Raw genomic sequence first — 23,716 nt, forward strand, 5'->3', positions numbered from 1 at the left:
GTTGACTCTTTGGCAAACTTACAATGAAGTCCATGGAAATGGATTCCCACTTCCACTCAGGTACCTCTAAAGACTGAATCTTACCTTGTGGTCGTCGCTGTTCCCCTTTAACTCTCTGGCATGTCAAACAACGGGACACAAACTCAGCTGTCTCTTTCTTCATCCCAGGCCACCAAAACGTTTTCTTCAAATCCTTATATAGCTTGTCACCACCGGATGTCTTGAATATGGTGTGCAATGTGCCTCTGTCATGATAGTCTTTTTCAACTCCTCATCATTAGGAACACACCACCTACCATCAAACCTCAAACTACCATCTGTATGAATAGAAAACCGGGACACTGTCCCTTTCTCTACTCCAGCTCTCCACTCAACTATCTTAGGGTCCAACGCCTGCTTACCTCGAATATCATCATAAAACTCAAGTCAGATCTTTGTCATATCACCCATGGCATCTCCTTTCTCGCATCATATGTATCCCAAAGCTCGCTACCTCATCTCTCGGCCTCATCAAAGATAGAGTGTACACAGTGGAATGTACACTCTTCCTTCTCAAAGCATCAGCTACAACATTGGCCTTCCCTTCATGGTAGATGATTTCCATGTCATAATCGCCAATCAGCTCCATCCACCTCCTCTGTCTCATGTTCAACTCCTTTTGAGTGAAGATGTACTTGAGACTCTTGTGATCAGAAAATACCTTAAAGATTGCTCCATAAAGGTAATGTCTCCAAATCTTGAGAGCAAACACCACAGCCCCCAACTCCAGATCATGAGTAGGGTAGTTCTCCTCATAAGGCTTCAATTGCCTAGAAGCATAGGCAATCACTTTACCATTCTGCATCAACACACATCCCAACCCATTCTTCGAGGCATCTGTATAAACCTCAAAGTTCTCGGTCCCTTCAGCAATGCTAAGACAGAGCGTGGTCAAACGCTCCTTTAATGTTTGGAACGCCGTCTCACAACTCTCATCCCAACGAAACCTGTTCTCCTTCCTCATCAACGCTGTCATAGGTCTAGCTATCTTGGAGAAATCCTTCACGAACCGTCTGTAGTATCCAGCTAAACCCAAGAAACTCCTAACCTCGGTAACATTCTTTGGTGCTTCCCACTTTGTCACTGCTTCTATCTTCGCCGGATCCACAGCTACCCCATCTTTAGAGATCACATGCCCCAGAAAAGCAACTTTCTCTAACCAGAACTCACACTTGGATAGCTTAGCATACAACTCATGATCCCTCAAAGTTTGCAACACGATCCTCAGATGCTCCTCATACTCCTCCTTAGTCTTAGAGTAGACTAAGATGTCATCGATAAATACCACTACAAACTGGTCCAAGAACTGTCTGAAGATCCTATTCATCAAATCCATAAACACTACCGGTGCATTAGACAACCCAAACGGCATCACCACATACTCATAATGGCCATACCTCGACGTGAAAGCTGTCTTTGGTATGTCCACCTCTCTAATCTTCACCTGATGGTACCCCGACCTCAAATCAATCTTAGAAAAGACTGATGCACCACTCAACTGATCAAACAGGTCATCTATCCTTGGCAAAGGATACTTGTTCTTTATCGTCACTCGGTTCGACTCCCCGTAATCTATGCATAACCTCAAACTCCCATCTTTCTTCTTCACGAAAAAAAACTGGTGCTCCCCACGGCGATACACTTGGTCTAATGTATCCCTTCTCTATCAAATCATCCAACTGCTTCCTAAGCTCCTCCATCTCCTTAGGACCCATACGGTACGGTGCCTTAGAGATTGGCCCCGTCCCTGGTTTCAACTCAACGGTGAAATCTATCTCCCTCTTTGGTGGCAACCCCGGAATCTCCTCTGGAAAAACATCTGCAAACTCTCCCACCACTGGTATCTCATCAACTGTCGGACTCTCTATCCGGTCATCTCTCACATGGCACAAGATCAAAGGACATCCCTTCCTCAGATAAGACTTCAAGGTGACAGCTGCAATCAACTTAACTTTGGGTTTGACTAGAAACCCACGATAAGACACACTAACACCCTTAGGACCTCTTAAAGACACTTTCTTTTGATGACAGTCTATCTTAGCTTTATACTTTCCTAACCAATCCATCCCGACTATCATCTTAAAACCGTCAAAAGGAAACTCTAGCAAGTCTACAGGTAGATCAACTTGCCCAACTATCATAGATACATCTCTAAACAATCTCCCACATGATACAGACTCACCCGAAGGTATAAGAACTCGCTCACTAACATACTCATATACCCTCAAACCCAACTGTTTGACGTGACTCGAAGACACAAACGACTGAGAAGCCCCCGAATCAAACAAAACAAAGGTAGGAATACCATTTACAAGAAAAGTACCGGTGATAACGTGCGCATCTTCCTCAGCTGCTTTCTGCTCCATCATGAATAACTTGCCACTGGTCTTCTGCCCACCTCCCTGGACAGTACTGGCTGATGTGGTCGGCTTAGCACCCGACCCTTGATTGTTGTTGTTGTTCGTTGGTGGTCTCTGATAAGAATTACCGCCGTTGCGGTTGCCTCCACTGGTAACTCGACTTCCCCGGTTTGGCCATGATCCGGCCGGTCGTTGCTCGCGAAGCTCACGCAGTCTCTGGAAAGATCCTGGTGCACTTGTGCACTCATGTCTCTTGTGGCCTACACCACCACAGCTATAACAGGTCACACCCCAACTACCACTAACGCTTCCCCGGCCACGCCCAAAGGAAGCCCCAGCACTGAACCCTGACCCAGAAGAAAACCCCTTAAACTGATTGTGGTTGCCTTTCTTGTGATTAGACTGGCCACCACCCTCGCTCTCAGACTTCCTTTTCTCACCACCTAACCTCTCCTGAGCCATCTCCACCAACCTCTCAGCTCTCCCAGCCCTCTCATAAGCTTCCTTAACATCAGTAAGGATCCCCACGGGTAACTTATCCATAATCTTAGGGGTCAACCCCCTCTCAAACCTCAATGCCAGATTCTCCTCACTCAAACCCATGTCCTCAAAAAAAGATACCTAGACTTCTCATTGAACTGCCTGTAGTACTCGGCCACAGACATCTCAGCGGTCATCTTAAAGCTGTCAAACTCTTCCCTCAACTTACTCCTCACATGTTCCGGTACAAACTCCTTCCTCACAGCCCTACGAAACTCCTCCCAAGGTATAGCAGGTAACCCTTGGTTTGTATATATCTCCTTAGCACTCACTTTCACTGTATCCCACCACTTGCCACCGCCTCCCTCGGATAGAACGCAGCCTGTTCCACTCTCATCTCATCAGGACAGTGAACCAAATCTAATATGTTCTCCATCTCTCTCAGCCAACTATCAAGAAGGTTAGGCTCCCCAACTCCCTTGTACTCTTTCGGGTTAAACCTTGCGATATAGAGGCTGATTTTAGAATGATCAACCTCCTTCTCCTTATCCTTATCCTTATCTTTCCCCACAGTCTTTAAAGCCTCAGTGAGAGCATCCTGATGCTCCAACATCTTAACGATGTCATCTATGTTCATAAGCTCAGCTCTCGCGTACAAAGCAGTCTTCTTGGGCGGCATCTTGAAACTATATATAAGAAAGGGTAGACATAAACACACGTACTAAACCTCAAAACATGAAAACACGCTGCCCAGAACCTACTCGATCGAGTTCCCAAACATACTCGATCGAGTAACGAGCTACTCGATCGAGTGCCCAACATACTCGATCGAGTACCCAAACATCGACCGAACAGACCTTCGATCTCTAACATACTCGACCGAGTAGCTAGGCTACTCGATCGAGTGACCCCTACTCGATCGAGTACCCCTAGTTACTCGATCGAGTACCCAAAAACACGACTCTGGACTCAAAATCGTCAAAAACCCACCCGATCGAGTCAGTCCCACTCGATCAAGTCATGCCAATTCAGAAACGCTACCCGCATGCTATATCATATGCTAACATGCTAAACTTTATAAAACCACATTATATCATAACTAAACATGCTACGCATCTTTTCGTACGAACTACGAGATCACTATATCATGTGATTAAATGCCACCTTATAAACATCCAACATGTTATCACCCCAACAACAAGCCTACATATTTCATTAACCTTTCTTTCACATTCTCAACCTTCTACTTCAAACATCCAACAATTAACACATTTCATCACATTCTTACACAAGTTAACCAAACACACATACGACTCGACAAACACTCTCCCCATGTGACCGGTTCAAAATTGTAGGGCGACTTCGCGACTTTAGGACGTCTCCCAAGCCTTTGCATTAGCTCCTACAACTTTTACCCCGGGTTCATTTTAGTTGACTCCCTATGTTCATTAGGTTCATTGGTTACAGGTTTCAGGATCGTCGCTCTGATACCATTTGTAACACTGCCATACTCCAAGTGCCTTACCAGGACCACTCAGGTATGAGGACATTACCATCTCGGTTACCCGAGGCAATGATAATCAAACAAACAATGAAGAAACAACGTTTAAATATAAATACTTAGTGAAGAGTTACAATTCTCAAAACCAAACCAAAATGCAATACATGTTCTCAACTGACTGTTCTAACTGAAATGTAAATAACTAATAAGCTACAGCGGAAGACTCCTATCATCATGTCGTGGCCATCCCAGCTATCCCAATACTCATCTCAATACCTGCTCAATATCTGCTCACCATCCCCGAATGGATCACCGCAGGTTTACAAAACAACACCGGGGTCAGTACTAATCACACAATTCAATATATACCAACAATAAGATAAACAGACAGCTTAACTATCACACACACACACACAATCACGCCAAATCCAATCATCTCAATAACTGACTGTCCACTGGACCAACCCTGCCAGTGGGGGACCGCAGCCGTACCCACCAAATCCCCGCTCCACATAGTGAGCGATAACCCTGTCCATTAATGTGCACATCCCTTCTGTGGCGGGTTCCACAGAGGGCGAAACTAGGGCGTGAAGCCACTCCCGCAAGTGACCCCACTCAGCCGAGGCCACGCCTCGCAAACCATAAACAACGATCACAACCACAATCACAATACAATTACTATATCAAATAACCAAACACAACACATCAACCAATATCCCATTATGGGACTAATACTGAGTAGGAAATCCTACCTGGTAAGCACACAATCAGACGGTCTCTCATCTTTGAATCAAAAGCTTCCTCTATGAACCCTCCTCCTATCATACAACACATAAAGGCTACCAAATCACATACTACACATAAACCCCCAAATCTCTAAATTAGCGTTTAACCAAATCAAAGGAAAGACAATAAAAAGGGTACATAGATCTTACCCTCGACGCAAGGAACTCAACGGTATAATCAACGCTAAGAACTGACCTTCCAAACTCCGGGTATTGCTAATAATGCGATTAGGATGAAGAACTTGCTTGCTTTCTCTCTTAAACAGTAATTTAGGTTTTGCAAAAGTGATTTAGAATAATGACGACAAAGCTTATATACCTTAATCGCATAATTAACAAAACCCGAGAAAACTCCCCGTAAAACCGGCTACTCGATCGAGTACCCGAGGTACTCGATCGAGTACCCCCTTACTCGATCGAGTGCCCCAGCTACTCGATCGAGTACCCAACAGGTCAGAAACTTTTCTAAAACGCAACTTACCCTTACTCGACAGAGTAAGGCCTACTCGATAGAGTACCCCAAGACTTATAAATACGGAGTATTACAAGCAGTGTCAGATCGTCATCTTTCCTGGCAACTTTTAAGGATTTTAACGGAGCAATCACAGTCATCGTGGCTATGCTTGGGGGACTTCAATGAGATTTTATTTTCATCTGAAATGAAAAGTGGGTCGAGAGCGCAATGGTAAATGAATAACTTCAGAGATGCGGTAGATGACTGTGGCCTGCGAGACCTTGTGTTTGACGGATACATGTTCACTTATGACATTGGGCAGCATGTGATGATAATAGACAAAGTAGGATAGATAGAGCGATGGCCACTGATGGATGGCTCGATATTTATCACCGGGCTAAGCTTCTCCATTTGGATCGTGAATGGTCTGATCATGCGCCGATTCATGTTATTCTGGATTCTAGAGCTGAGACTGATTATGGGAGGAAGAAACTATTTAGATTTGAACAAATATGGGTAGGAGAAGATGGATGTGAAGAGGCTATATCTAGGGTATGAGACGTGGGAGATGATGATTTATTGAGGAGTTTAGACCGTTGTGCTAGTGAACTGACGGAGTGGAATGGTATGAGCATGGGGAAAATCCTACGAGAGCTGTACAAGAAGAGGAAAAAATTGAAAAAGTTGAATGAAGGTGTGAGAACCCACGAAGCCGTGAGAGAGAGGAAGGCTTTGGTGAGTGAGATTTCACAACTACTGCGCAAAGAGGAGATGTTCTGGCGCCAAAGGTCGAGAGCGTTATGGTTGAAGGATGGGGACCGGAACACTAAATTTTTCCATAGAAAGGTGGGCCAAAGAAAACAGCGGAATTTTATCGCTAAACTTGTCGATGATCGGGGTGTCACGAGAGAAGGGAATGAGGCGGTTTCAGCCGTGACAAACAATTATTTCTCACAACTTTTTGCCGCGGGTTCCACAACCTATGATGATCATATCTTCGATGGTGTTCAAGGAAGGGTTACAGCGCAAATGAATGAGATTCTTGGAGCCGAATACAGGGAAGACGAGGTGTTGGAAGCTTTGAATCAGATGCATCCTTTGAAAGCTCCGAGTCCTGACGGTATGAATGCTCTCTTTTATCAAACGTATTGGCATATTGTTGGGCCTTTTGTTACTAGAACGGTGTTGCGAATACTAAGAGGAGGCCAATTTCCCGATCGAATGAACCATACCCATATTGTCCTAATCCCGAAAAAGAAAGCACCTGATAAAATGGTAGATTATAGGCCGATAAGCCTATGTAATGTTGCCTATAAACTTGTGTCTAAGGTGCTCGCTTATAGGTTGAAGATGTTTTTGGGGGACATTGTATCAGAGAATCAAAGCGCTTTCACTCCCGGATGATTGATCACGGATAACATCCTTGTTGCGTTTGGAAAAACCATAGAGGGAACGAGGGTTATATGGCTCTAAAACTTGACATGTCTAAAGCGTATGATATAGTAGAATGAGTGTTTTTGGAGAGGGTGTTGCGTAGTATGGGGTTGGATAGTAGATGGGTTGGTCGTGTTATGCATTGCATTACTACCGTGTCCTTTGCGGTTATGATCAATGGAAACCCAGCCAACGTGTTCACATCGAGTAGAGGATTGAGGCAAGGGGACCAGATTTCGCCATACCTTTTTATCTTATGCGCTGAGGTGTTATCGAGCTTAATGAGGACGACAGCTGAAAAGATGACTATTCGGGGGATACGTGTGGCTCCGAAGGCACCCATGGTAACCCATTTATTTTTTGCAGATGACAGTATTTTCTTTATGCGGGCAAAAATGAAGGAGGTTCGAGAGGTACGTGACCTTATTACGAGATATGAGCGCGCTTCAAGCCAATTAGTGAACTTTGACAAAACTACGACATCCTTTAGTCGGGGCACAAGGAGTGATATAAAGGAGTCTGTTGCCGGGTGTCTTGGAGTGTGAGTAGTGCAAGAACATGAGAAATATCTTGGGCTTCCAACGGTGGTGGGTCAGTCTAAGAAGGTGATCACAAATTTAATTCGGGACAAGCTTAGCAAAAAGCTTCAGGGGTGGCGTGGATGTCTCCTATCCAAAGTCGGGAGGGAAATATTGATAAAGGCGGTAGCCCAATCAATCTCAACCTATGTCATGAGTGTTTTCAAATTACCGAGTAATTTTTGTGATGAGCTTCGGTCCATTGTTTCTCGCTTGGATAGCTTGGAGCAAGCTATGTAAGCCCAAATGCTTTGGGGTCTCGGATTTAGGGAGTATAATAATTTCAACAAAGCTTTGCTAGGCAAACAAGCATGGCGACTATTGACGGAGCATCAAAGCCTTATGTCACGTATCTTGAAAGGTAAGTACCTCCCTAACACATCCTTTATGTCGGCTGCATTGGGGCATAATCCAACTTACACTTGGAGGAGTATTTGGGAAGTTAGGGTTGTTTTGAAGCTAGGCGTGAGGAGACGGATTGGCAACGACCTCAGTACTAGAATATGGAAGGACCCTTGGGTTCCGGGCAATAGCTCAAGATACATTTCTTCACCGAGAAGGGAGGCAGATGAAGATATGATTGTAGCAGACATCATGACAGCAATGGTACAAAATGGGATACACACAAAGTACGACGTCTTTTTTTGCAGTTCGAACAGGATAAAATTATGAGTATCCGTCTATGCAGCGTTGCAACGGAGGATATATGGTGTTGGGAAGGAGAAAAATACGGGGTTTATTCGGTGTGCTCTGCTTATCACTATCTAAGCACGGAGGATTATAGAGAGGTAGGGGCCTCGGATTATGGGGAAGAGAAGAAGCTGTGGAATAGCATCTGGCAGACACTGGTTCTTTCGAGGGTCAAAATCTTCTTCTGGCAGCTTTGCTGCGATGCTCTAGCAACTCGTTTTAATATATGAAGACGAGTGAAAATCGATGATGTTGTGTGCCCAATTTGTCGTGGGGCGGCAAAGATTTCCTTCCATTTATTTTATGGGTGTGGGTTGGGGGGTGGGACATGGGATATGTTGGGGCTGGATGTGTGTGACTCGACGGGGTTTGTGTGGGTGAGGGAGTGGGTGAAAAGTGTTTAGAGGGAGTTGGGAATGCGAGATAGAGTAGATTTCATGCTAGGTTGTTGGGCGATTTTGGAGGCCCGGAATAAGTGGGTTTTTGAGAATGTGCAGGCCAGGGAGGAGACCGTAGTTCGTAGAGTAAGGGAGTTGGGCGCGGAGATGCGTGATATGCGAGATCATAATGAGTATTTGCGAGGTGAAGGGTGACATAACTACTGCGAGGGGAAGAAGGAGCGAGGTAAGGAAAAGGAGGTTGAGGAGCAAATTGGTGGTGGGGATGAAAATATACAAAAGGGGTGGGTGAGACCTACGGAAGGGATGGCCAAAATTAATGTTGACGCGGAAGTGAAAGAGGGAATGAGGACGGGGTTAGGAGCCGTGAGTCGTGATGAGAATGGCGAGGTGCTTTGGTGTGTGGCTTGGCAGTACAGAGAGGTTCTAGACCCAAGCTCGGCGGAGGCTATGGCTATCTTGTTAAGATTGGATGAGGTGAGGAGAATGGACCGCGATCGCGTCATTGTGGAAAGTGATTGTTTTACCGTCATTGAAGCTTTGAAGCAACGCAAGAAGAGTTGCAGTGATTTATTTCTTATTTTTGACGATATTTTACATTTATGTTCTTTGTTTCGATGTGTAGTATGGTCTTTTGTTAGTAGAGACTTTAACCGTGTAGCACACGAGCTCGCTCATGTAAGTGCTTGGTGTCTTAGTAGGAGGTTTTGGTCTGATAGTTTTCCTATAAACGTTGCCTGTTGTGCTTTGACTGATCGATCATTAATATATTAGTACCCTTTTGGGGTTTTTTCAAAGAAAAAAAATATATAATTATTTTCCTAATAGTTCTATCCTCAGATAACAATATTCTCTAATACACCCCTAGTCAAAACGGTAGTTAACAGACGCTTTAACTGGAAGAAAAAATAGTTGATGATGCCGTTGGAGATGAACGAAGTTTATCTTTGTTGACGCTTTAACCGGATGTGGTGCCTTGCACTTAGACCTGGCAAACGGGTCAATTGGGCCAGTTCAGATCGGGTCAGTTCGGGTCTCTCATTGACTTGGGGTTAATTCGGGTCGAGTCATTTCGGGATTCAGATCTATTTCGGGTTTGTTGGCGGGGTCTATTTCGTGTCAAGCAAGTCGGGTTATTTCGAGTCAGGTCATTTTCGGGTCGATGAATACGAGAGAAAAAGGTATTTCAAGTCTTTTCGGTTCAATTAGAGTTATGTTTTGTCGGGTCATTTTCGGGTTTGGTGATTTCTAATCGCGCCGGGTCAGTTATGGGTCAAGAAAGATCAGGTCATGTTTGGGTTGGGTCGGGTCAATTCAAGTTTCTAGTCACATTCGGGTGATGTAGTTCGGGTCAATTTCGGGTCTCGGCTCAGCCTTTTCGGGTGAGTCGATCGGGTGGGATTGCTTTTACAAGGACTGCTTGCGCTTGCCTTGATCATGCCATTAACAAAGCCACATAATAAAACAAATGATGCACTAAGGCCGAAGCAACTCGTCAGACACTAGCAACTAACCTAAACTTTCATCAAGTCACAAGTGGTGTACCACAAGAGACCAAACAAGTACGGTGCACGAGGGTCGTAGCCTCGTCAGACACCAACCAAACATAACAGAAAAAAAAAACAACGCGCACGAGGGCCGTAGCTACTCTCGTAAGACATCAAACACGAGTGGCGAACAGCAAGTCCACAAGAGACCAAATAAAAATGGTGCACGAGGGTCATAACAACTCGTGAAACACCGATAAAATAAAAAGGATAAAAGAAAAGCAAAGCTAAATTGAAATCCAAGAAATAGGCATTCGAATCTCGGTGTGACGGGTGTTTTAACAGAGCAATATGTGAACCGTGGCTGACAGTCAGTCAGACCCTTTTGATGTATCAAGGGTGGTGTTAGTGGCACAACGACGCGGTCAGCAAACAGAGGACATTGGTGATGCATCAGTGGGTAAGCTTAGACGACCATCGTAGCAGAATGCTAGGACAGTGGCAATTGCCGTAGCAACAATGTAATACCCGTTATTTTGATAAGTTAGTCTATAGACTAAAGGTTTTAGCGATTGTGTGCGTATGGTAAACGACGATTTTAGTCTATAGACCTGTTGTAGATACCTCATTTCTGCACTTCCCGTAAATCACCCGGTGATGATTGGGCTGCATGTTTGGTACACGGAGTGATTTATGACAATTCGTAAGTTTATAATCAAGTGATAGCTCAAATACTTGTGTCTACCTCGTGGTCGTCATCTAGGTGTCATTACGGTTGTTTTGACAGTAATGAGAGTACATTTGGAGTCCGGGTCAAAAATCGTCTTCATTTTCTAATAACAGTTTAAAATGCCGAGTCAGAATGTTCTGGAATGTTTCGGATATTTCTATTCCATATTTTCCAATCTTTTGATCTTTGGTAAAATATATCCTGAAATTATCATATAAAATATTAAGGATATAAGATTAATCCGCTATTCCATAATAGAAACACGGAAATCTTTCTTCCGCAGAAGGAAACCACTGAGGAAAAGATGCAGCAGGTGCTGCGCCTCTTCCAAGAGACGCAGTGCCTGCTGCGCCTCTTCCTCAGTCCTTTTCTGCGTATTTTTCGTATCTTTTCGAGATTCACTTCCAAAGTTTCTCCGAAACCCTAATTTCCTCCGTGTGATTAGTATAAATAAAGACCTTCGGTCTCACATATTTCTCACGCGAGCGTCCGTCCTTCTCTTCTCCCTTTGAATTCTAGACCACGTTCTAACTTTTTGGCGTCTACGTGCTTAAACTATCGACCACGTAAGCTCGGATCCTTCTGAGTACCAGCCTCGTTTTGCATGACCGACCAATTTGACCAACTCCACATCAATCAACTTTAATCAATCTGTTTAAATTCTCTTAGAGGGCACTTTCGTCGTACATTCGAGTCGAGCATCACTAAACGTTAACTTAGTCAATCTCGTTTCGTCAAACATATAAGTCTGAGGGTGTAAATCCTATTTTATTATTGTACTTTATTTATTGTAATCACAATTGTAAAATTTACGTCGAAAATACTCTTAAAACCGATTTATAAAACCTTGTTCTCAAACCCTTTTCACGGATTATCAGGAGACAAATGTCGAGAGAGGACGCAGCAACTGCTGCGCCTCTTCGAAGGGACGCAGCACCTGCTGCGCCTCTTCCTGGGGCTGCCGCAGTTCCTGCTTCCTTTCTTCTTCCTTCGTCTTTTGTTTGTCTGTTTGTTTTGTTTCGTCTTTGATTGTTCATACTTCTTATAACACAATAACCTGAATATGATATTTTTAACATGTAAACCACTAATATTTAATTCATCTTTCAAAATCCCGACTTAAATCCCTTATAATTCATATTTGTGGGTTTTCGTCATTAAAATCAATTCGGGTTTTTAGAGGTTCGATTCATTAATATTGAGTCTCTGAAATTCATCATTGATTTATTTTCATCTGTTATTTATCGTTGCCACCATTAGTTCATCATTAATAACCTGTATAATCTAATTAATTTGATTAGTTTGTTAATTTGCATTATTGATCTCATAATTAATCTTGTAAATAATTCGTTCTAATTAGTTTTGTTCGTGTTTTATTGTTTTTATGACCCAATCACATGTAAATAACATATTAAATCACTTCCATCCGAGTCAAATAATATTAATCGAGCATTTAAATCACCAATGAACATTAACGATTTGCAATTCCGACTTCACAGCCAGAACTGAACTCAGGAACAGACGCATCGACTGCTGCGCCTCTTCCAAGGGACGCGGCTCTGCTGCGCCTGTTCCGGGTTGAGTTCTGTCTCTGAACTCCCGTTTCTGCCTTAACCTAGTTTATTAATTACGTATTTAATTAACTATTATTCGTATTATCACCTAATAATCTGTTCGTTTATTCATTTATTCTTTCTTTTCTAAAATCATCCGTTTTAAATGTATTTTCGACATAAATCAATTAAATCCGATGTAATTATTGTAATTTTCTTCATTGTATTTTTATTGTATTTCTTTTATTATATTGCTTGTATGCCTTCACATGTAATCAACCTAAATTTCTACTTCGACATTGTATGCTAAATTACGTGTTTACCGACTTAGTTAATTCTCACATGCTAGGATTAAAACAATGGATGTCGCATTGCATGCATATAACCTTCAACATATCTAGTATAGATTATTTCCCTAATCATTAGTAGAGGCCGCTATCGAGGTGGGCGGGATTAGGTGTTCGATCAAAAGAGCTTCCTAATACGTACCCTCACCCCTTACTCCGGATCTCTGTGAACATCCGTGTTCATTGACATCCATGAGAGTCATTCTAGACATAGAATGCTAAGGGTAACTAATTCTTGGTGTTCATGTCACTACTTTATGTCTTGACATGGCACGAGTGTTCGAACGGTTTCCAATTTTCCATAATAAATTGGTGGCGACTCCACAAATGCACAGAAAAGCTTGCTCGCTTTTCGCTCCCGTGGGCCCGCGTCCACAGTTTGGCGACTCCGCTGGGGATAATACACTTACGTGTAGCCAAGGGTGAAACTTGAACAAGGTTAGGGAATAGTTTGTACAAGACAGTTGTTGGTTTTCATAACTCGGTCTTCCTAGATCGTTTATTCGGCCTTTTTAGGCCCAACCCAACCCATTCGACCAATCATCCCGTCTAAACGGTCCAAATTCTTATTTGGGCCTAAGGATGGATAGCGATTGATGTCAACCATACCATGATGCTTACTCCTGTTTGTATCAAGGGCTTTCACTACTCGAGGGAATGGACTAGGAATCAGCCTTACTCCTGTTTGGTACGAGCCTCTCCACAGACCCCGAGTTTGATTATTCGGTATGACAACCTACCCTTTAAACCAAAACCCTTTTAAAATGCACTTAGCATCACGTTATAATGCCTGTATAAATGCTTGTATCATTTGTGATCACCTTTTTGTAAATAAAACCATGACGAATTTTGTAAAATCAAAAATCCTTTTCAAAATGTAAACATTTTCAAAATAGCGCAAAATAAGCCGAAACTCTATTCAAATGTCGAGTCAAACTTCGGGCCTAAAACCCATTTCAAAACCAAATACAAAAAAACAAAAAAAAAACGTGAAAAAAAAGAGTCCAAAAAAAAAAGAAACTTTTTAATCAAAATATTTTCAAGTCATGTAAATGTGAATATATAAATTCATTTGGGCTAAGTTAGAGTCAAAATTCAAACCGATTATGTCCTAGTCGGAACTCTGTCGGGTCATAAACTTGTCTTCCTTTACATTTTGGGTCTTTTCAATTTCGAGTTAAGTCCTAAGGCGTCACGCCGTCATTTTGGAACCCCTACCCCAATTCAGTTAGGATCTAAACATTTCCACACCTCGACTCACACACTCGAGGCTAACACATCGAGTCATTCCAAAATCCGTCTCTTGAATTCTCCTAATGACACATTCGGGACACACATACCCGAACTTCGAGTCAAGTCCGTCTTAAAACATACAAATTAGAATTAACACGTGTCATCAATTCCATCAATAAAGTCAATCATATGAGGGTCACTCCGTCAAGGTCAACATTCTAGTCTAAGGTCAAGGTCAAACACCGTGAGTCCAAACACGAGAAGTCACGACATTTCCTGGATTCACAAGTCAAGAGTCTAGTCATCTCGTCTCGTCATATATCCTTTATTTGTTGCTCTAGTATGCGTGATCCCATGTCAAATCAAGTTGTAATGCGTATCATTTTCTTCTCGGTAGGAATTCTGCAATTTCCAATGAAAGTGTTCAAGAACGTTTATCTGTCGACGTCGAGGGACTAAGTGCTGCAGTCATTAAACTTCAGGCCGCCATCGAAGACTTGAGAGCTCGTGTTATCAATGAGGAAAACAAGATAGATATGATGAAACCTTTACCATCTTCTCATACCCCAAGGCTAGGGCATAACCTCTTGCAAACTCCACCCAAGAGGCCGGGACGAGCTCATAGGGAATTCTTTGACCTCGGAACCACATATGAAGTAGCTCTACAAAGACTAGTTTCCCAAGGAAAACTTCATCTAATTGGTCCAACCCCAGACCCTGAAAAGATACTACCTAGATGGAAGGGTAATTCATATTGTCAGTACCATCGAGGTAGGGGACACGATACGGAGGAATGCTTTTGTCTAAAGCATATTATTCAGGATATGATCAAGGATCGCAAGCTTCCTGTGCCACCTTCCGCCAAGAAATCCAATAAGACCGACCCTCTTGGGTCCAATATCATTAAACATGATGAAGAATCATTCCTGGATTGTTCTCATCTCCTCGATCGTCATGATGACAAAGAAATCAATGTCCTCGAAGATGAAGATATCCAAAAGGGAATGCTCATGCTTTCCATGGCCTTTAACAATAAATTTTCCAAAATAGAAGGAGCCATTGATAATCTAAACTTTCGACTTTCCAACATGGAGAAACAGTTTGCTGAAATGGGTAAGAAGCTTGATGCCCAACCTCTCAAGATGAAAAGTTTCCAAACAAACCATCAATCTGATAGTCCTAAGGAGAAAGCAAAAAGTGGGCAATCTATTCTTAGTTCTTCTCATCCGGGAATAAAAATCAACAAAGGCAACCTCATGGACTCTTCGTAAAAGAAACCTAACGAATCACCAAGGTCACTTACAAAGGCTTCCGAAAATAAGGGCATACCTCCTAGTAAATTTACCAACATTAGTATTAGATACGCCGATGCCCTTCAGAGACTCATGGAACAACGAATGTTGAAGCCTATAGGACCTACGCCTAACCCAGAGAAGAAATCCAAGTTATGGTGTTGGGTTCCTTATGTTGATGATAACATGCCCATTTGATTTGTGTTATCTTAGTTTACCTTTTCAGGATTAATGATGTAATCAAGCTTGGATTAAGAAGTGTTGAAGTTGTTATTAATCCCATTGTATTTAGTCAAGTGTCATCTAATGTACAAGTGAGAAAGTAGAGTATATTAGAGTAATAGAAACGGTCCAGACGACTGTTGCTTTAACAAGTAAACAGCTGAGTGGATTGTTGCCACAACTCGTAAAAACTTGAAGCTCTCTTTTTATCTTTCAAATGCTTTCACGTGACTCATATTTTTCAAAGATAAAAATCAGATTTTTATTAAGGAGGTGGTCTTCAATAAAGAGTGGTTTGAATTATTATTTTCAAAATGTTTCCTCTTTATGCAAATTCAATCCTTTGGCTCTTTAAGAAAACAAAGAATGCTTTTTGCCATTTTAGTGTTAACTTGTCATCATGTGACTTGTCTTTTCTCCCTTTGTTTTCTGAATTTGCATGAGCTTTTAAGGATATCTTTCAAACCTTCTTTCTCTATTCTTGCCTTTGCAAAAGAGCCCTCTTTGGTGCAAGTTTTGGGTGGTTGCTATTGCCCTTCACATGTGAGGTCTTTGACCCTTCAAAACCCTAGCAACCCCTTCACTCACCTCCTCTATATAAACCGTGTCCCTCCTCTTAAATTCCTAAGACTTTTCTGAAATAATTCTTTCATGTTTGAAAATTGTTTTTAAAAGCTTAAAATCGTGTTTTATTTGCAAAAATCTTTAAAAGTCTTCAAGTGTCTTCAAGTTGTTACAGTCGTGGCTACTGTTGCTTTTCTATACTAAACTCTCTTGCTTAAGAATTGTTGATCTTGTAAAAGTTGTCCATCTCTATTCTTTGTTAAGAATGTGTTAGTGGAAACTTGATCCTATAACATTCTAAGTGTGTTAGTAGAGTTTAGGACGGAGTAGTCTTTAACTCTTGACAACCGGAGTAGGTTGTGAGTTGGCAACCGGAGTAGGTTGCGAGTTAGCTTGTCATAAGAACGGAGTAGTTCTTGTACTAGCTTTACAACCGGAGTAGGTTGGTGTCTTTTATTGTAAGGGTCTTTTAGTTGTCGGAGTAGATCACTAAAAGAAAAGCAATAAAAAGGTAGATTGGACGTAGGCACTTGAGTATTTACCGAACCAATTCAAAAATCTCGTGTTCATTGTTTTTACTTTATTTCCGCTGCAATTTACTTTGTTTGTTTTGCTTTGCTTTGCTTAACCTTAGAAGTGATTCATCATCTTTGTCGCATTTGGTCTGCAGTAATATTCCACAAACTGAGACAAATAGATACAGTCAGAACGATTGTTGCTTTCATACTTCAGCAAACATTCATCGTGATACTTGTTCAATCTTTCAATATTATTCAAAGTATCTTCTCATCTCTTTTGTTCTCGTAACTCACTTTAATTCAATAAAGTTGAAGTTATAAATTTTTAAAATAGTACCTAATTCACCCCCTCCCCCTCTTAGGTACTTGAATCCATAAACTCAACAATTGGTATCAGAGCCTCGTGCTCTTGATCGAGGCTAACCGCCTTAGAGTTTGATTCGTGGGTAATGGATTCAGAGAAACACTCCAAGATCCCGGTCTTTACCGGTTCGAATTTTGGATGGTGGAAACTCAAAATGGAACATTACATCAAAAGTATCGATTATCAATGTTGGAACATCATCCAAAATGGACCTCTTGCCATTGAGGAAACCGATATTCTTAACGGTTTCACCAAGACAAAAGAGGAAAGAAATTACAATGAGAACGACTTCAAGCTTGCCGAAAAGAATTCCAAAGCAATGTCGATTCTTCAACGTTGTGTTGGTGAGGGGAAAGTTAGTCGAATCTCGGGGTGTCCCTCGGCAAAGTCTATTTGGGATTCCCTTGTACTTGCATATGAAGGGACGTCCCAAGTAAGAAAACACCGTATTGACCTTCTCATGCAACAATATGAAATGTTTAGAATGTCAAAGGACGAGTCTTTAAATAGTTTCTCTTCACGTTTTTCTTGTATTATTAATGAGCTTCAAAGTCTAGGAAGGAATTTCGAGTCCGAGGACATCATTCGAAAAATCCTTCGTAGTCTAACCCCTAAATGGCAACCTAAAGTCACCGCCATAGAGGAAGCTAAAGACTTGTCAACCCTATCTCTTCATGAACTAATGGGATCACTAATGGCTCACGAGTTTAACCTCGATAAGCATTCTAGTGAGTCATCAAAGGGAAAGAGTCTCGCCCTCACATCTTCTTCAAGTGATGAAGAAGATGAGGAGGAAGACGAGTTTGCTATGTTCACAAGGAACTTAGCCGGGTTGGTCAATGGACAAGGTAACAAAAGGTTCACTAATAATTACTCGAAAAAACGCTTTCCTAAGAAACGACCTACCTCCACCGTGGGATGCTTTAAATGTGGTGATAAAACTCATCAAATTAAAGAATGTCCCAAGTGGGAAGAAATCAAATCTAAGGAAAGAAGAGAAAAGGTTAAAAAGGACTACAAACATAGAGTCATGAGTGCTATATGGGGAATGTCCGACTCCGAGGAAGATGAGGAACTCATCGAGGAGGAACTTGAGGCTAAAATGTGTCTTGCAAATCATGGTAAAGAAAAAGTCTTAAAAACCTCAAAACTTGAACACTTAAGATGTCTCATGGCTAACCCCGACGATTCCGACTCCGATTCCGACAACGAGGTAAATCATCTAAAGGCCAAGGCTAGAACTTACTCCAAAGAGAAAGTATGTAAGCTTCTTGACCAACTTTTTGATAAGTGTCGGTCTCAAACTAATAAGCTTGATATAATGCCAAATGAGATTGAGGAAATTGCTCAAGAGAACTTTAATCTGAAAAATGAACTAAAAGCAACAGATCACATTCATTGTCACTTCGAGGCATATAATGAAGTCAAAAGAGTCAACAAGTTAAACAAACATTTGACTAAAGAACTAGAGCGTCTTAGGTTGACCCCCACGGACGTCTCTGACCTTGAAAATGTCAACACAACTTTGGTGATGCAAGTTTCCCAACTAACCAAGGAACGTGATGACATTTTGAAGGACAAAGATGCTCTTGAAAATGAGATGTATGACCTTGTAGTTGAAGTTGTAGACTTGAGAGAAACAGTTTCTAAGACTGTTGCTTCTAACCACGATTTAGACAAGTTTAAAAGAAAAAGTGAATGGTTGGAAAATGAAAATGAGTGTCTTAAAAGTGAGGTTGTTTGTCTCAAGAATGAAATAGAAGATCTCCATGATAGGCTTACTTTCTTTCAAAAAGGTATGCCCGAATGTAGCACTTCTAGGTCTTCTCCTCACCATAGATCCGATGAAGTCGTTGATCTAAGCAAGAGACTTGACGAGATGACATCTAAATATGAAGAGTCCAAAGAAAGAATCATTTATCTCGTGTCTAAACTCAACAATCACACCCATGACTTCATTGTTGAGAAAAGATTGTCCATAGAAAGTACTAACAATGATGAACTTAAAAGAGAAAAGGAAAAGAATTTGCATCTTCTCTCACGTGTCAACGACTTGACCAATGAACTTGTTAATGCTAAGAACATCACTGAAAAATGGGAAGGAAGTCAAACCGTGTTAAACTTCCTCACGAATCAAACCGAGAAATGTGAGAAATCTACTGGTTTGGGGTTCAAATGGAACAGTCGATATTTGTTGCATCCAAGCCTAAAAATGATTTTAGAGGAAGGAAGTATGTAGGTCTTCCCGAATACATCGTTTGCAATTATTATGGTGACAATGGTCATGTTTTTAATGGATGTACAAAACGATTTGATGACATTGATAAGAACACCAAAACATTAAAAGAAATGAACATTAAGAAAGACACCACAAGTTATGTTGATCACAAAAAGGGACCCAAATTCATTTGGGTTCCTAAACTCAAAAACTAATCTTGTGTAGGGCTTGGTGAGAGGCGGCCGCAATTGGTACTTGGATAGTGGATGCTCTCGTCACATGACGGATGATAGAAGCCAATTCCTCTCACTTAAAGCGTATGATGGTGGCACGGTAAGGTTTGGTGACAACAAGAAAGGTGAAGTAATTGGTATTGGAAAAGTTGGTAAGTCATCCTTACTTTGTGTCGACAATGTGCGGCTTGTCAAAGGTTTGAAACATAATCTCCTTACACTACAAAAAAAACGCGGAAAACTGACGGTAGATGTGACGGATTTTGAAGTCCGTCAGATATTTTAAATAACTGACGGCCTTGTGACGGAATATCCGTCAGGAGTCTATTAGTGACGGAATATCCGTCACATGACGTCAGATAATACCAGCGCGTAAAAAAAATAAAGGCGCCATTTCTCTCTGACGGAAAAGCCGTCAATAATTAAGCCCATACTGACGGATAATCCGTCAGAATTGAGCATTAGTGACGGTAATTCCGTCAGTTGATTTCCCTCAATTATTACCCAGTGTAACAATAATTGAGAGGAAACCACTGACGGATATTCCGTCAGGACTCCGCTTTTTTGGAGACATCTGACGGAATTTCCGTCAGATAAGTCAATAAATTTGACTTAACCGACGGAAATTCCGTCGATATTTCCAAAAAAGCGGAGTCCCGACGGAATTTCCGTCAGGAGTCTTATAAATACCGCATCGCCCATCCTCGTTCTCATCGTTATTATTTTCCCCAAATCAATTTTTACTCCTCTATTCTCCCCAAATCCGCCAACCACCACCACACCACCACCACACTCTCGTGCCGCCGACCACCACCACCCCAGGTTTGTCATTTATATCTTGTTTTTCCTTTTCCTTTTCCTTTTCCTTTTTCCTTTTCTTGTCTTTATTTTTATTATTTGTATAGGTTAACACCGCCGCCGCCACCGACGCCGCCACCGCCGCCGATTTTGTCCACCACTGCCGGTCACCCTTCCTTTTTACTTATTAGTAAAATTAATTAGGTATTTTTAATCTCTTTTTAATTAATTTTTTTGTTTAATTAGTTTAATTATCTTAATTAGTATTAGTTAGTGTTGATGCATGTTGAATTAGGATAGAAGCCATTTTGTTGTAGTTTTTTGTGAATTGTTAAATTTTGTGTAGTAGTTAGTAGTAGCTTAATTAGCTTAATTAGTAATAGTTAGTAGTAGTTTTGTGAATTGTTAAATTTTGTGTAATGTTAATGTTTTTAAAATGATAATTTTAATTAATGTTAATTAGATTAGATATTTAAAATGAAAAATTAGTCATGTTACTTAGTTTTTGTTAATTGACATTATTAAGAAAGTAGTCATTGTAGTATGTTTTGTTTTTAATATTATTGAAATTAATGTTCATATTGACTTAGTACCCGTTCAAAAATTACTCATTAGGAGTAATTTTTGAATAGTCCCGTTTTGGGATTTGTCTTTATACGTTTCAAGTCACTTAGGTAGCAAACATGTATTTGTGATTTGTTAATGAGGAAAGAGCTCGGTGACAATTCCTTTAATGTTCTCTGAATGCATATGTGGAGTAATTATTTATTCTACATTGTGTATTTGGAGAACTAAGGGGAATTGCTGCCGAATTTTTTGCTCATTAATAAATTACAAGTGTGTGTTTGCTAGTGACTTGAAACGTACATTGATGGGTTTAGGTTGGAGTGATAAGGACCCAATTAAAAAAAAAACTACTTGTTGACAATAGTTATTTGTTAGTGATAATGTTTATTGAGTATTATTTTTGGTTGTTATTGTGTTTTTATGACATATATACAAACAAATTGAATTGTAGATATATATAAACATGAAAAGATTAGAACGACAATGGATGTATGAAAGATTAGACGAAAAAAGAAACCGAAGCGTGAATTTGCAAAGGGGGTGAAAGAGTTTATTAACTTCGTGGGACAAAGTAGTATGTATAAGAATTTTGGTGAAATAAGATGTCCGTGTAAGAAATGCGAGAATGAGCTTTTAAAGGGAAAAAAGTAGTTGAAGATCATCTTTGGTCGAATGGTTTTGTCGATAATTACTATGTTTGGACGTATCACGGTGAGGAAATGCCTACCGAAGGAAGTTCAAGTAGTATCGTAGTTAGTGAAAATCCTTACCGTGAGCTCGTGGAAAATGCATTACGTGATAATGTTGAACAAATATTGGAGGAGCAATTGAATCCTGACGACCTTAGCGATGAAGAAGTGCGTTATGAAACCCCAAACCCCCAAGTTACTTCCTTCTATAAAATGTTAGAAAAAGCCGAACAACCAGTGTATGAGGGAAGTAATATGAGTTTGTTGCAAGCGGCAGCTAGGTTGGTAACACTAAAATGTGAGAATAACATATCTCTTAGATGCGCGAATGGGTTTGTGTCGTTCGTAGGTGACATTATTCCAAAGAATAATGACATGGCGCGCAATTTTAATGAGATTAAGAAAGTCCTTAAGGGACTCCAACTACCACACCAGAAGATTGATGCATGTCCTCTTTGGATGCATGCTTTTTGGGAGGAAAATGCTAATCTTGAGGAATGTACAAAGTGTCATGCATCTCGGTATAAAAGTACAAAAATTCAAGTGGGAGGCGAATTCCTTGTACACCGTTAACTTATTTCCCGATTGCGCCAAGGTTACAACGATTATATGCAACCAAGCAGATAGCAGGTGAGATGAGTTGGCATCATAGAAACTCTCGATTAAGAGAAAGGGGGACAATGGCACACCCAAGTGATGGAGAAGCGTGGAAACATTTTGATAGAGAGCATCCAGAATTTGCAAGTGAGCCTCGTAATGTTCGACTTGGTTTGTGTACAGATGGATTTAATCCTTATGGGCAATTTGGGAGGAATTACTCATGTTGGCCTGTGATTGTCACTCCATACAACTTACCTCCTTGGTTATGTATGAAGCGACAATTTATGTTCTTATCTCTGCTCATTCCAGGTCCTAAGAATCCTAAGACAAATTTGGATGTGTACCTACAACCGTTGATTAAAGAGTTGAAAGAACTTTGGGAAACCGGCGTGTACACTTACGATGTTTCTAAGAAACAAAATTTCCAATTAAAGGCTGCATTAATGTGGACGATCAATGATTTCCCGGCATATGGCATGCTTTCCGGTTGGTCCACAAGTGGGTACCGTGCTTGTCCTTATTGTCAAGAAAAAGAACATAGATCTTTTTGGCTTAAAAATAGCAAAAAGGTTTGTTGGTTCGATTGTCACCGTGAGTTCTTAAGACCTGATCATCCTTTCCGCAACAATTGTAAGCATTTTCTAAAGAACAGAAAAACTGAGAATCGCATAGCCGCGTTGAAATTAACAGGTGATGAAGTGTGGGATTCCGTTAAGGATTTGCCAAAAATAGTTGATGCTTCTGATCAAGAATTGAAAAGATTGAAAGACAAGAATGAAGGTTGGTGGAAACAAAGCATACTTTGGGAACTTCCTTCGGAAAAACGTTGTTAATTCGACACAACCTGGACGTTATGCACATTGAGAAAAACTTCTTCGAACAACTTATCAACACGATGATGGATGTACCAGGTAAAACTAAATTTGGCCCTAAGGAAAAACTAGACTTTAATGAACTTTGTTATAAACGGCCAATATCATCTAGGTTTGTTTTAGAAATTGCGGAGAAAAAGGCTCTGTGTGAATGGGTTGCTAAATTGAAATTTCCGGATGGTTATGCTTCAGATTTGAGTCGGTGTGTTGACCATAAAAATAAGGTGTTGCATTCCATGAAAAGTCATGACTGTCATGTCTTTATGGAACGGCTACTCCTTGTTGCCTTGAGAGAGTTGCTCCCAACTAATTCTTGGAATGCAATAACCGAGATCACCCAATTTTTAGAGACCTGTGTAGTTCTACGATTAGAGTTGATTCTATGGAACGTCTAGAGAATAACATTCCGGAAATAATATGCAAGTTAGAGAAGATATTTCCCCCATCTTTCTTCAATTCCATGGAGCATTTGCCAATTCACTTACCTTATGAAGCGAAGGTTGGAGGACCTGTTCAATATCGATGGATGTATCCATTTGAGAGATTTCTTAATCATATAAAAGGAAAGATTGGCAACAAAGCTCGGGTGGAGGGTTCCATATGCAATTCTTTTTTGTTAGAGGAAATTGCAAATTTTTGTTCCCTATATTTTGAAAGTCACATTGACACAAAAGCGAAAGATTTAGATGTTGGTGTGAATTCCGATGACG

General features: G+C 41.0%; 1 protein-coding gene across 1 annotated transcript; it reads left to right on the top strand.

The window, feature by feature from the left end:
- Positions 1–9,025: 9,025 nt before the first annotated feature.
- LOC141588655 (uncharacterized) lies at positions 9,026–9,493 on the top strand. The gene has a single exon (XM_074410087.1). The coding sequence runs from the start codon at positions 9,026–9,028 to the stop codon at positions 9,491–9,493; it is 468 nt and encodes a 155-aa protein (XP_074266188.1).
- The last annotated feature ends 14,223 nt before the right edge of the window (positions 9,494–23,716 follow it).

The sequence above is a fragment of the Silene latifolia genome, chromosome 6, assembly GCF_048544455.1.
Source record: "Silene latifolia isolate original U9 population chromosome 6, ASM4854445v1, whole genome shotgun sequence".
NCBI lineage: Eukaryota > Viridiplantae > Streptophyta > Magnoliopsida > Caryophyllales > Caryophyllaceae > Silene > Silene latifolia.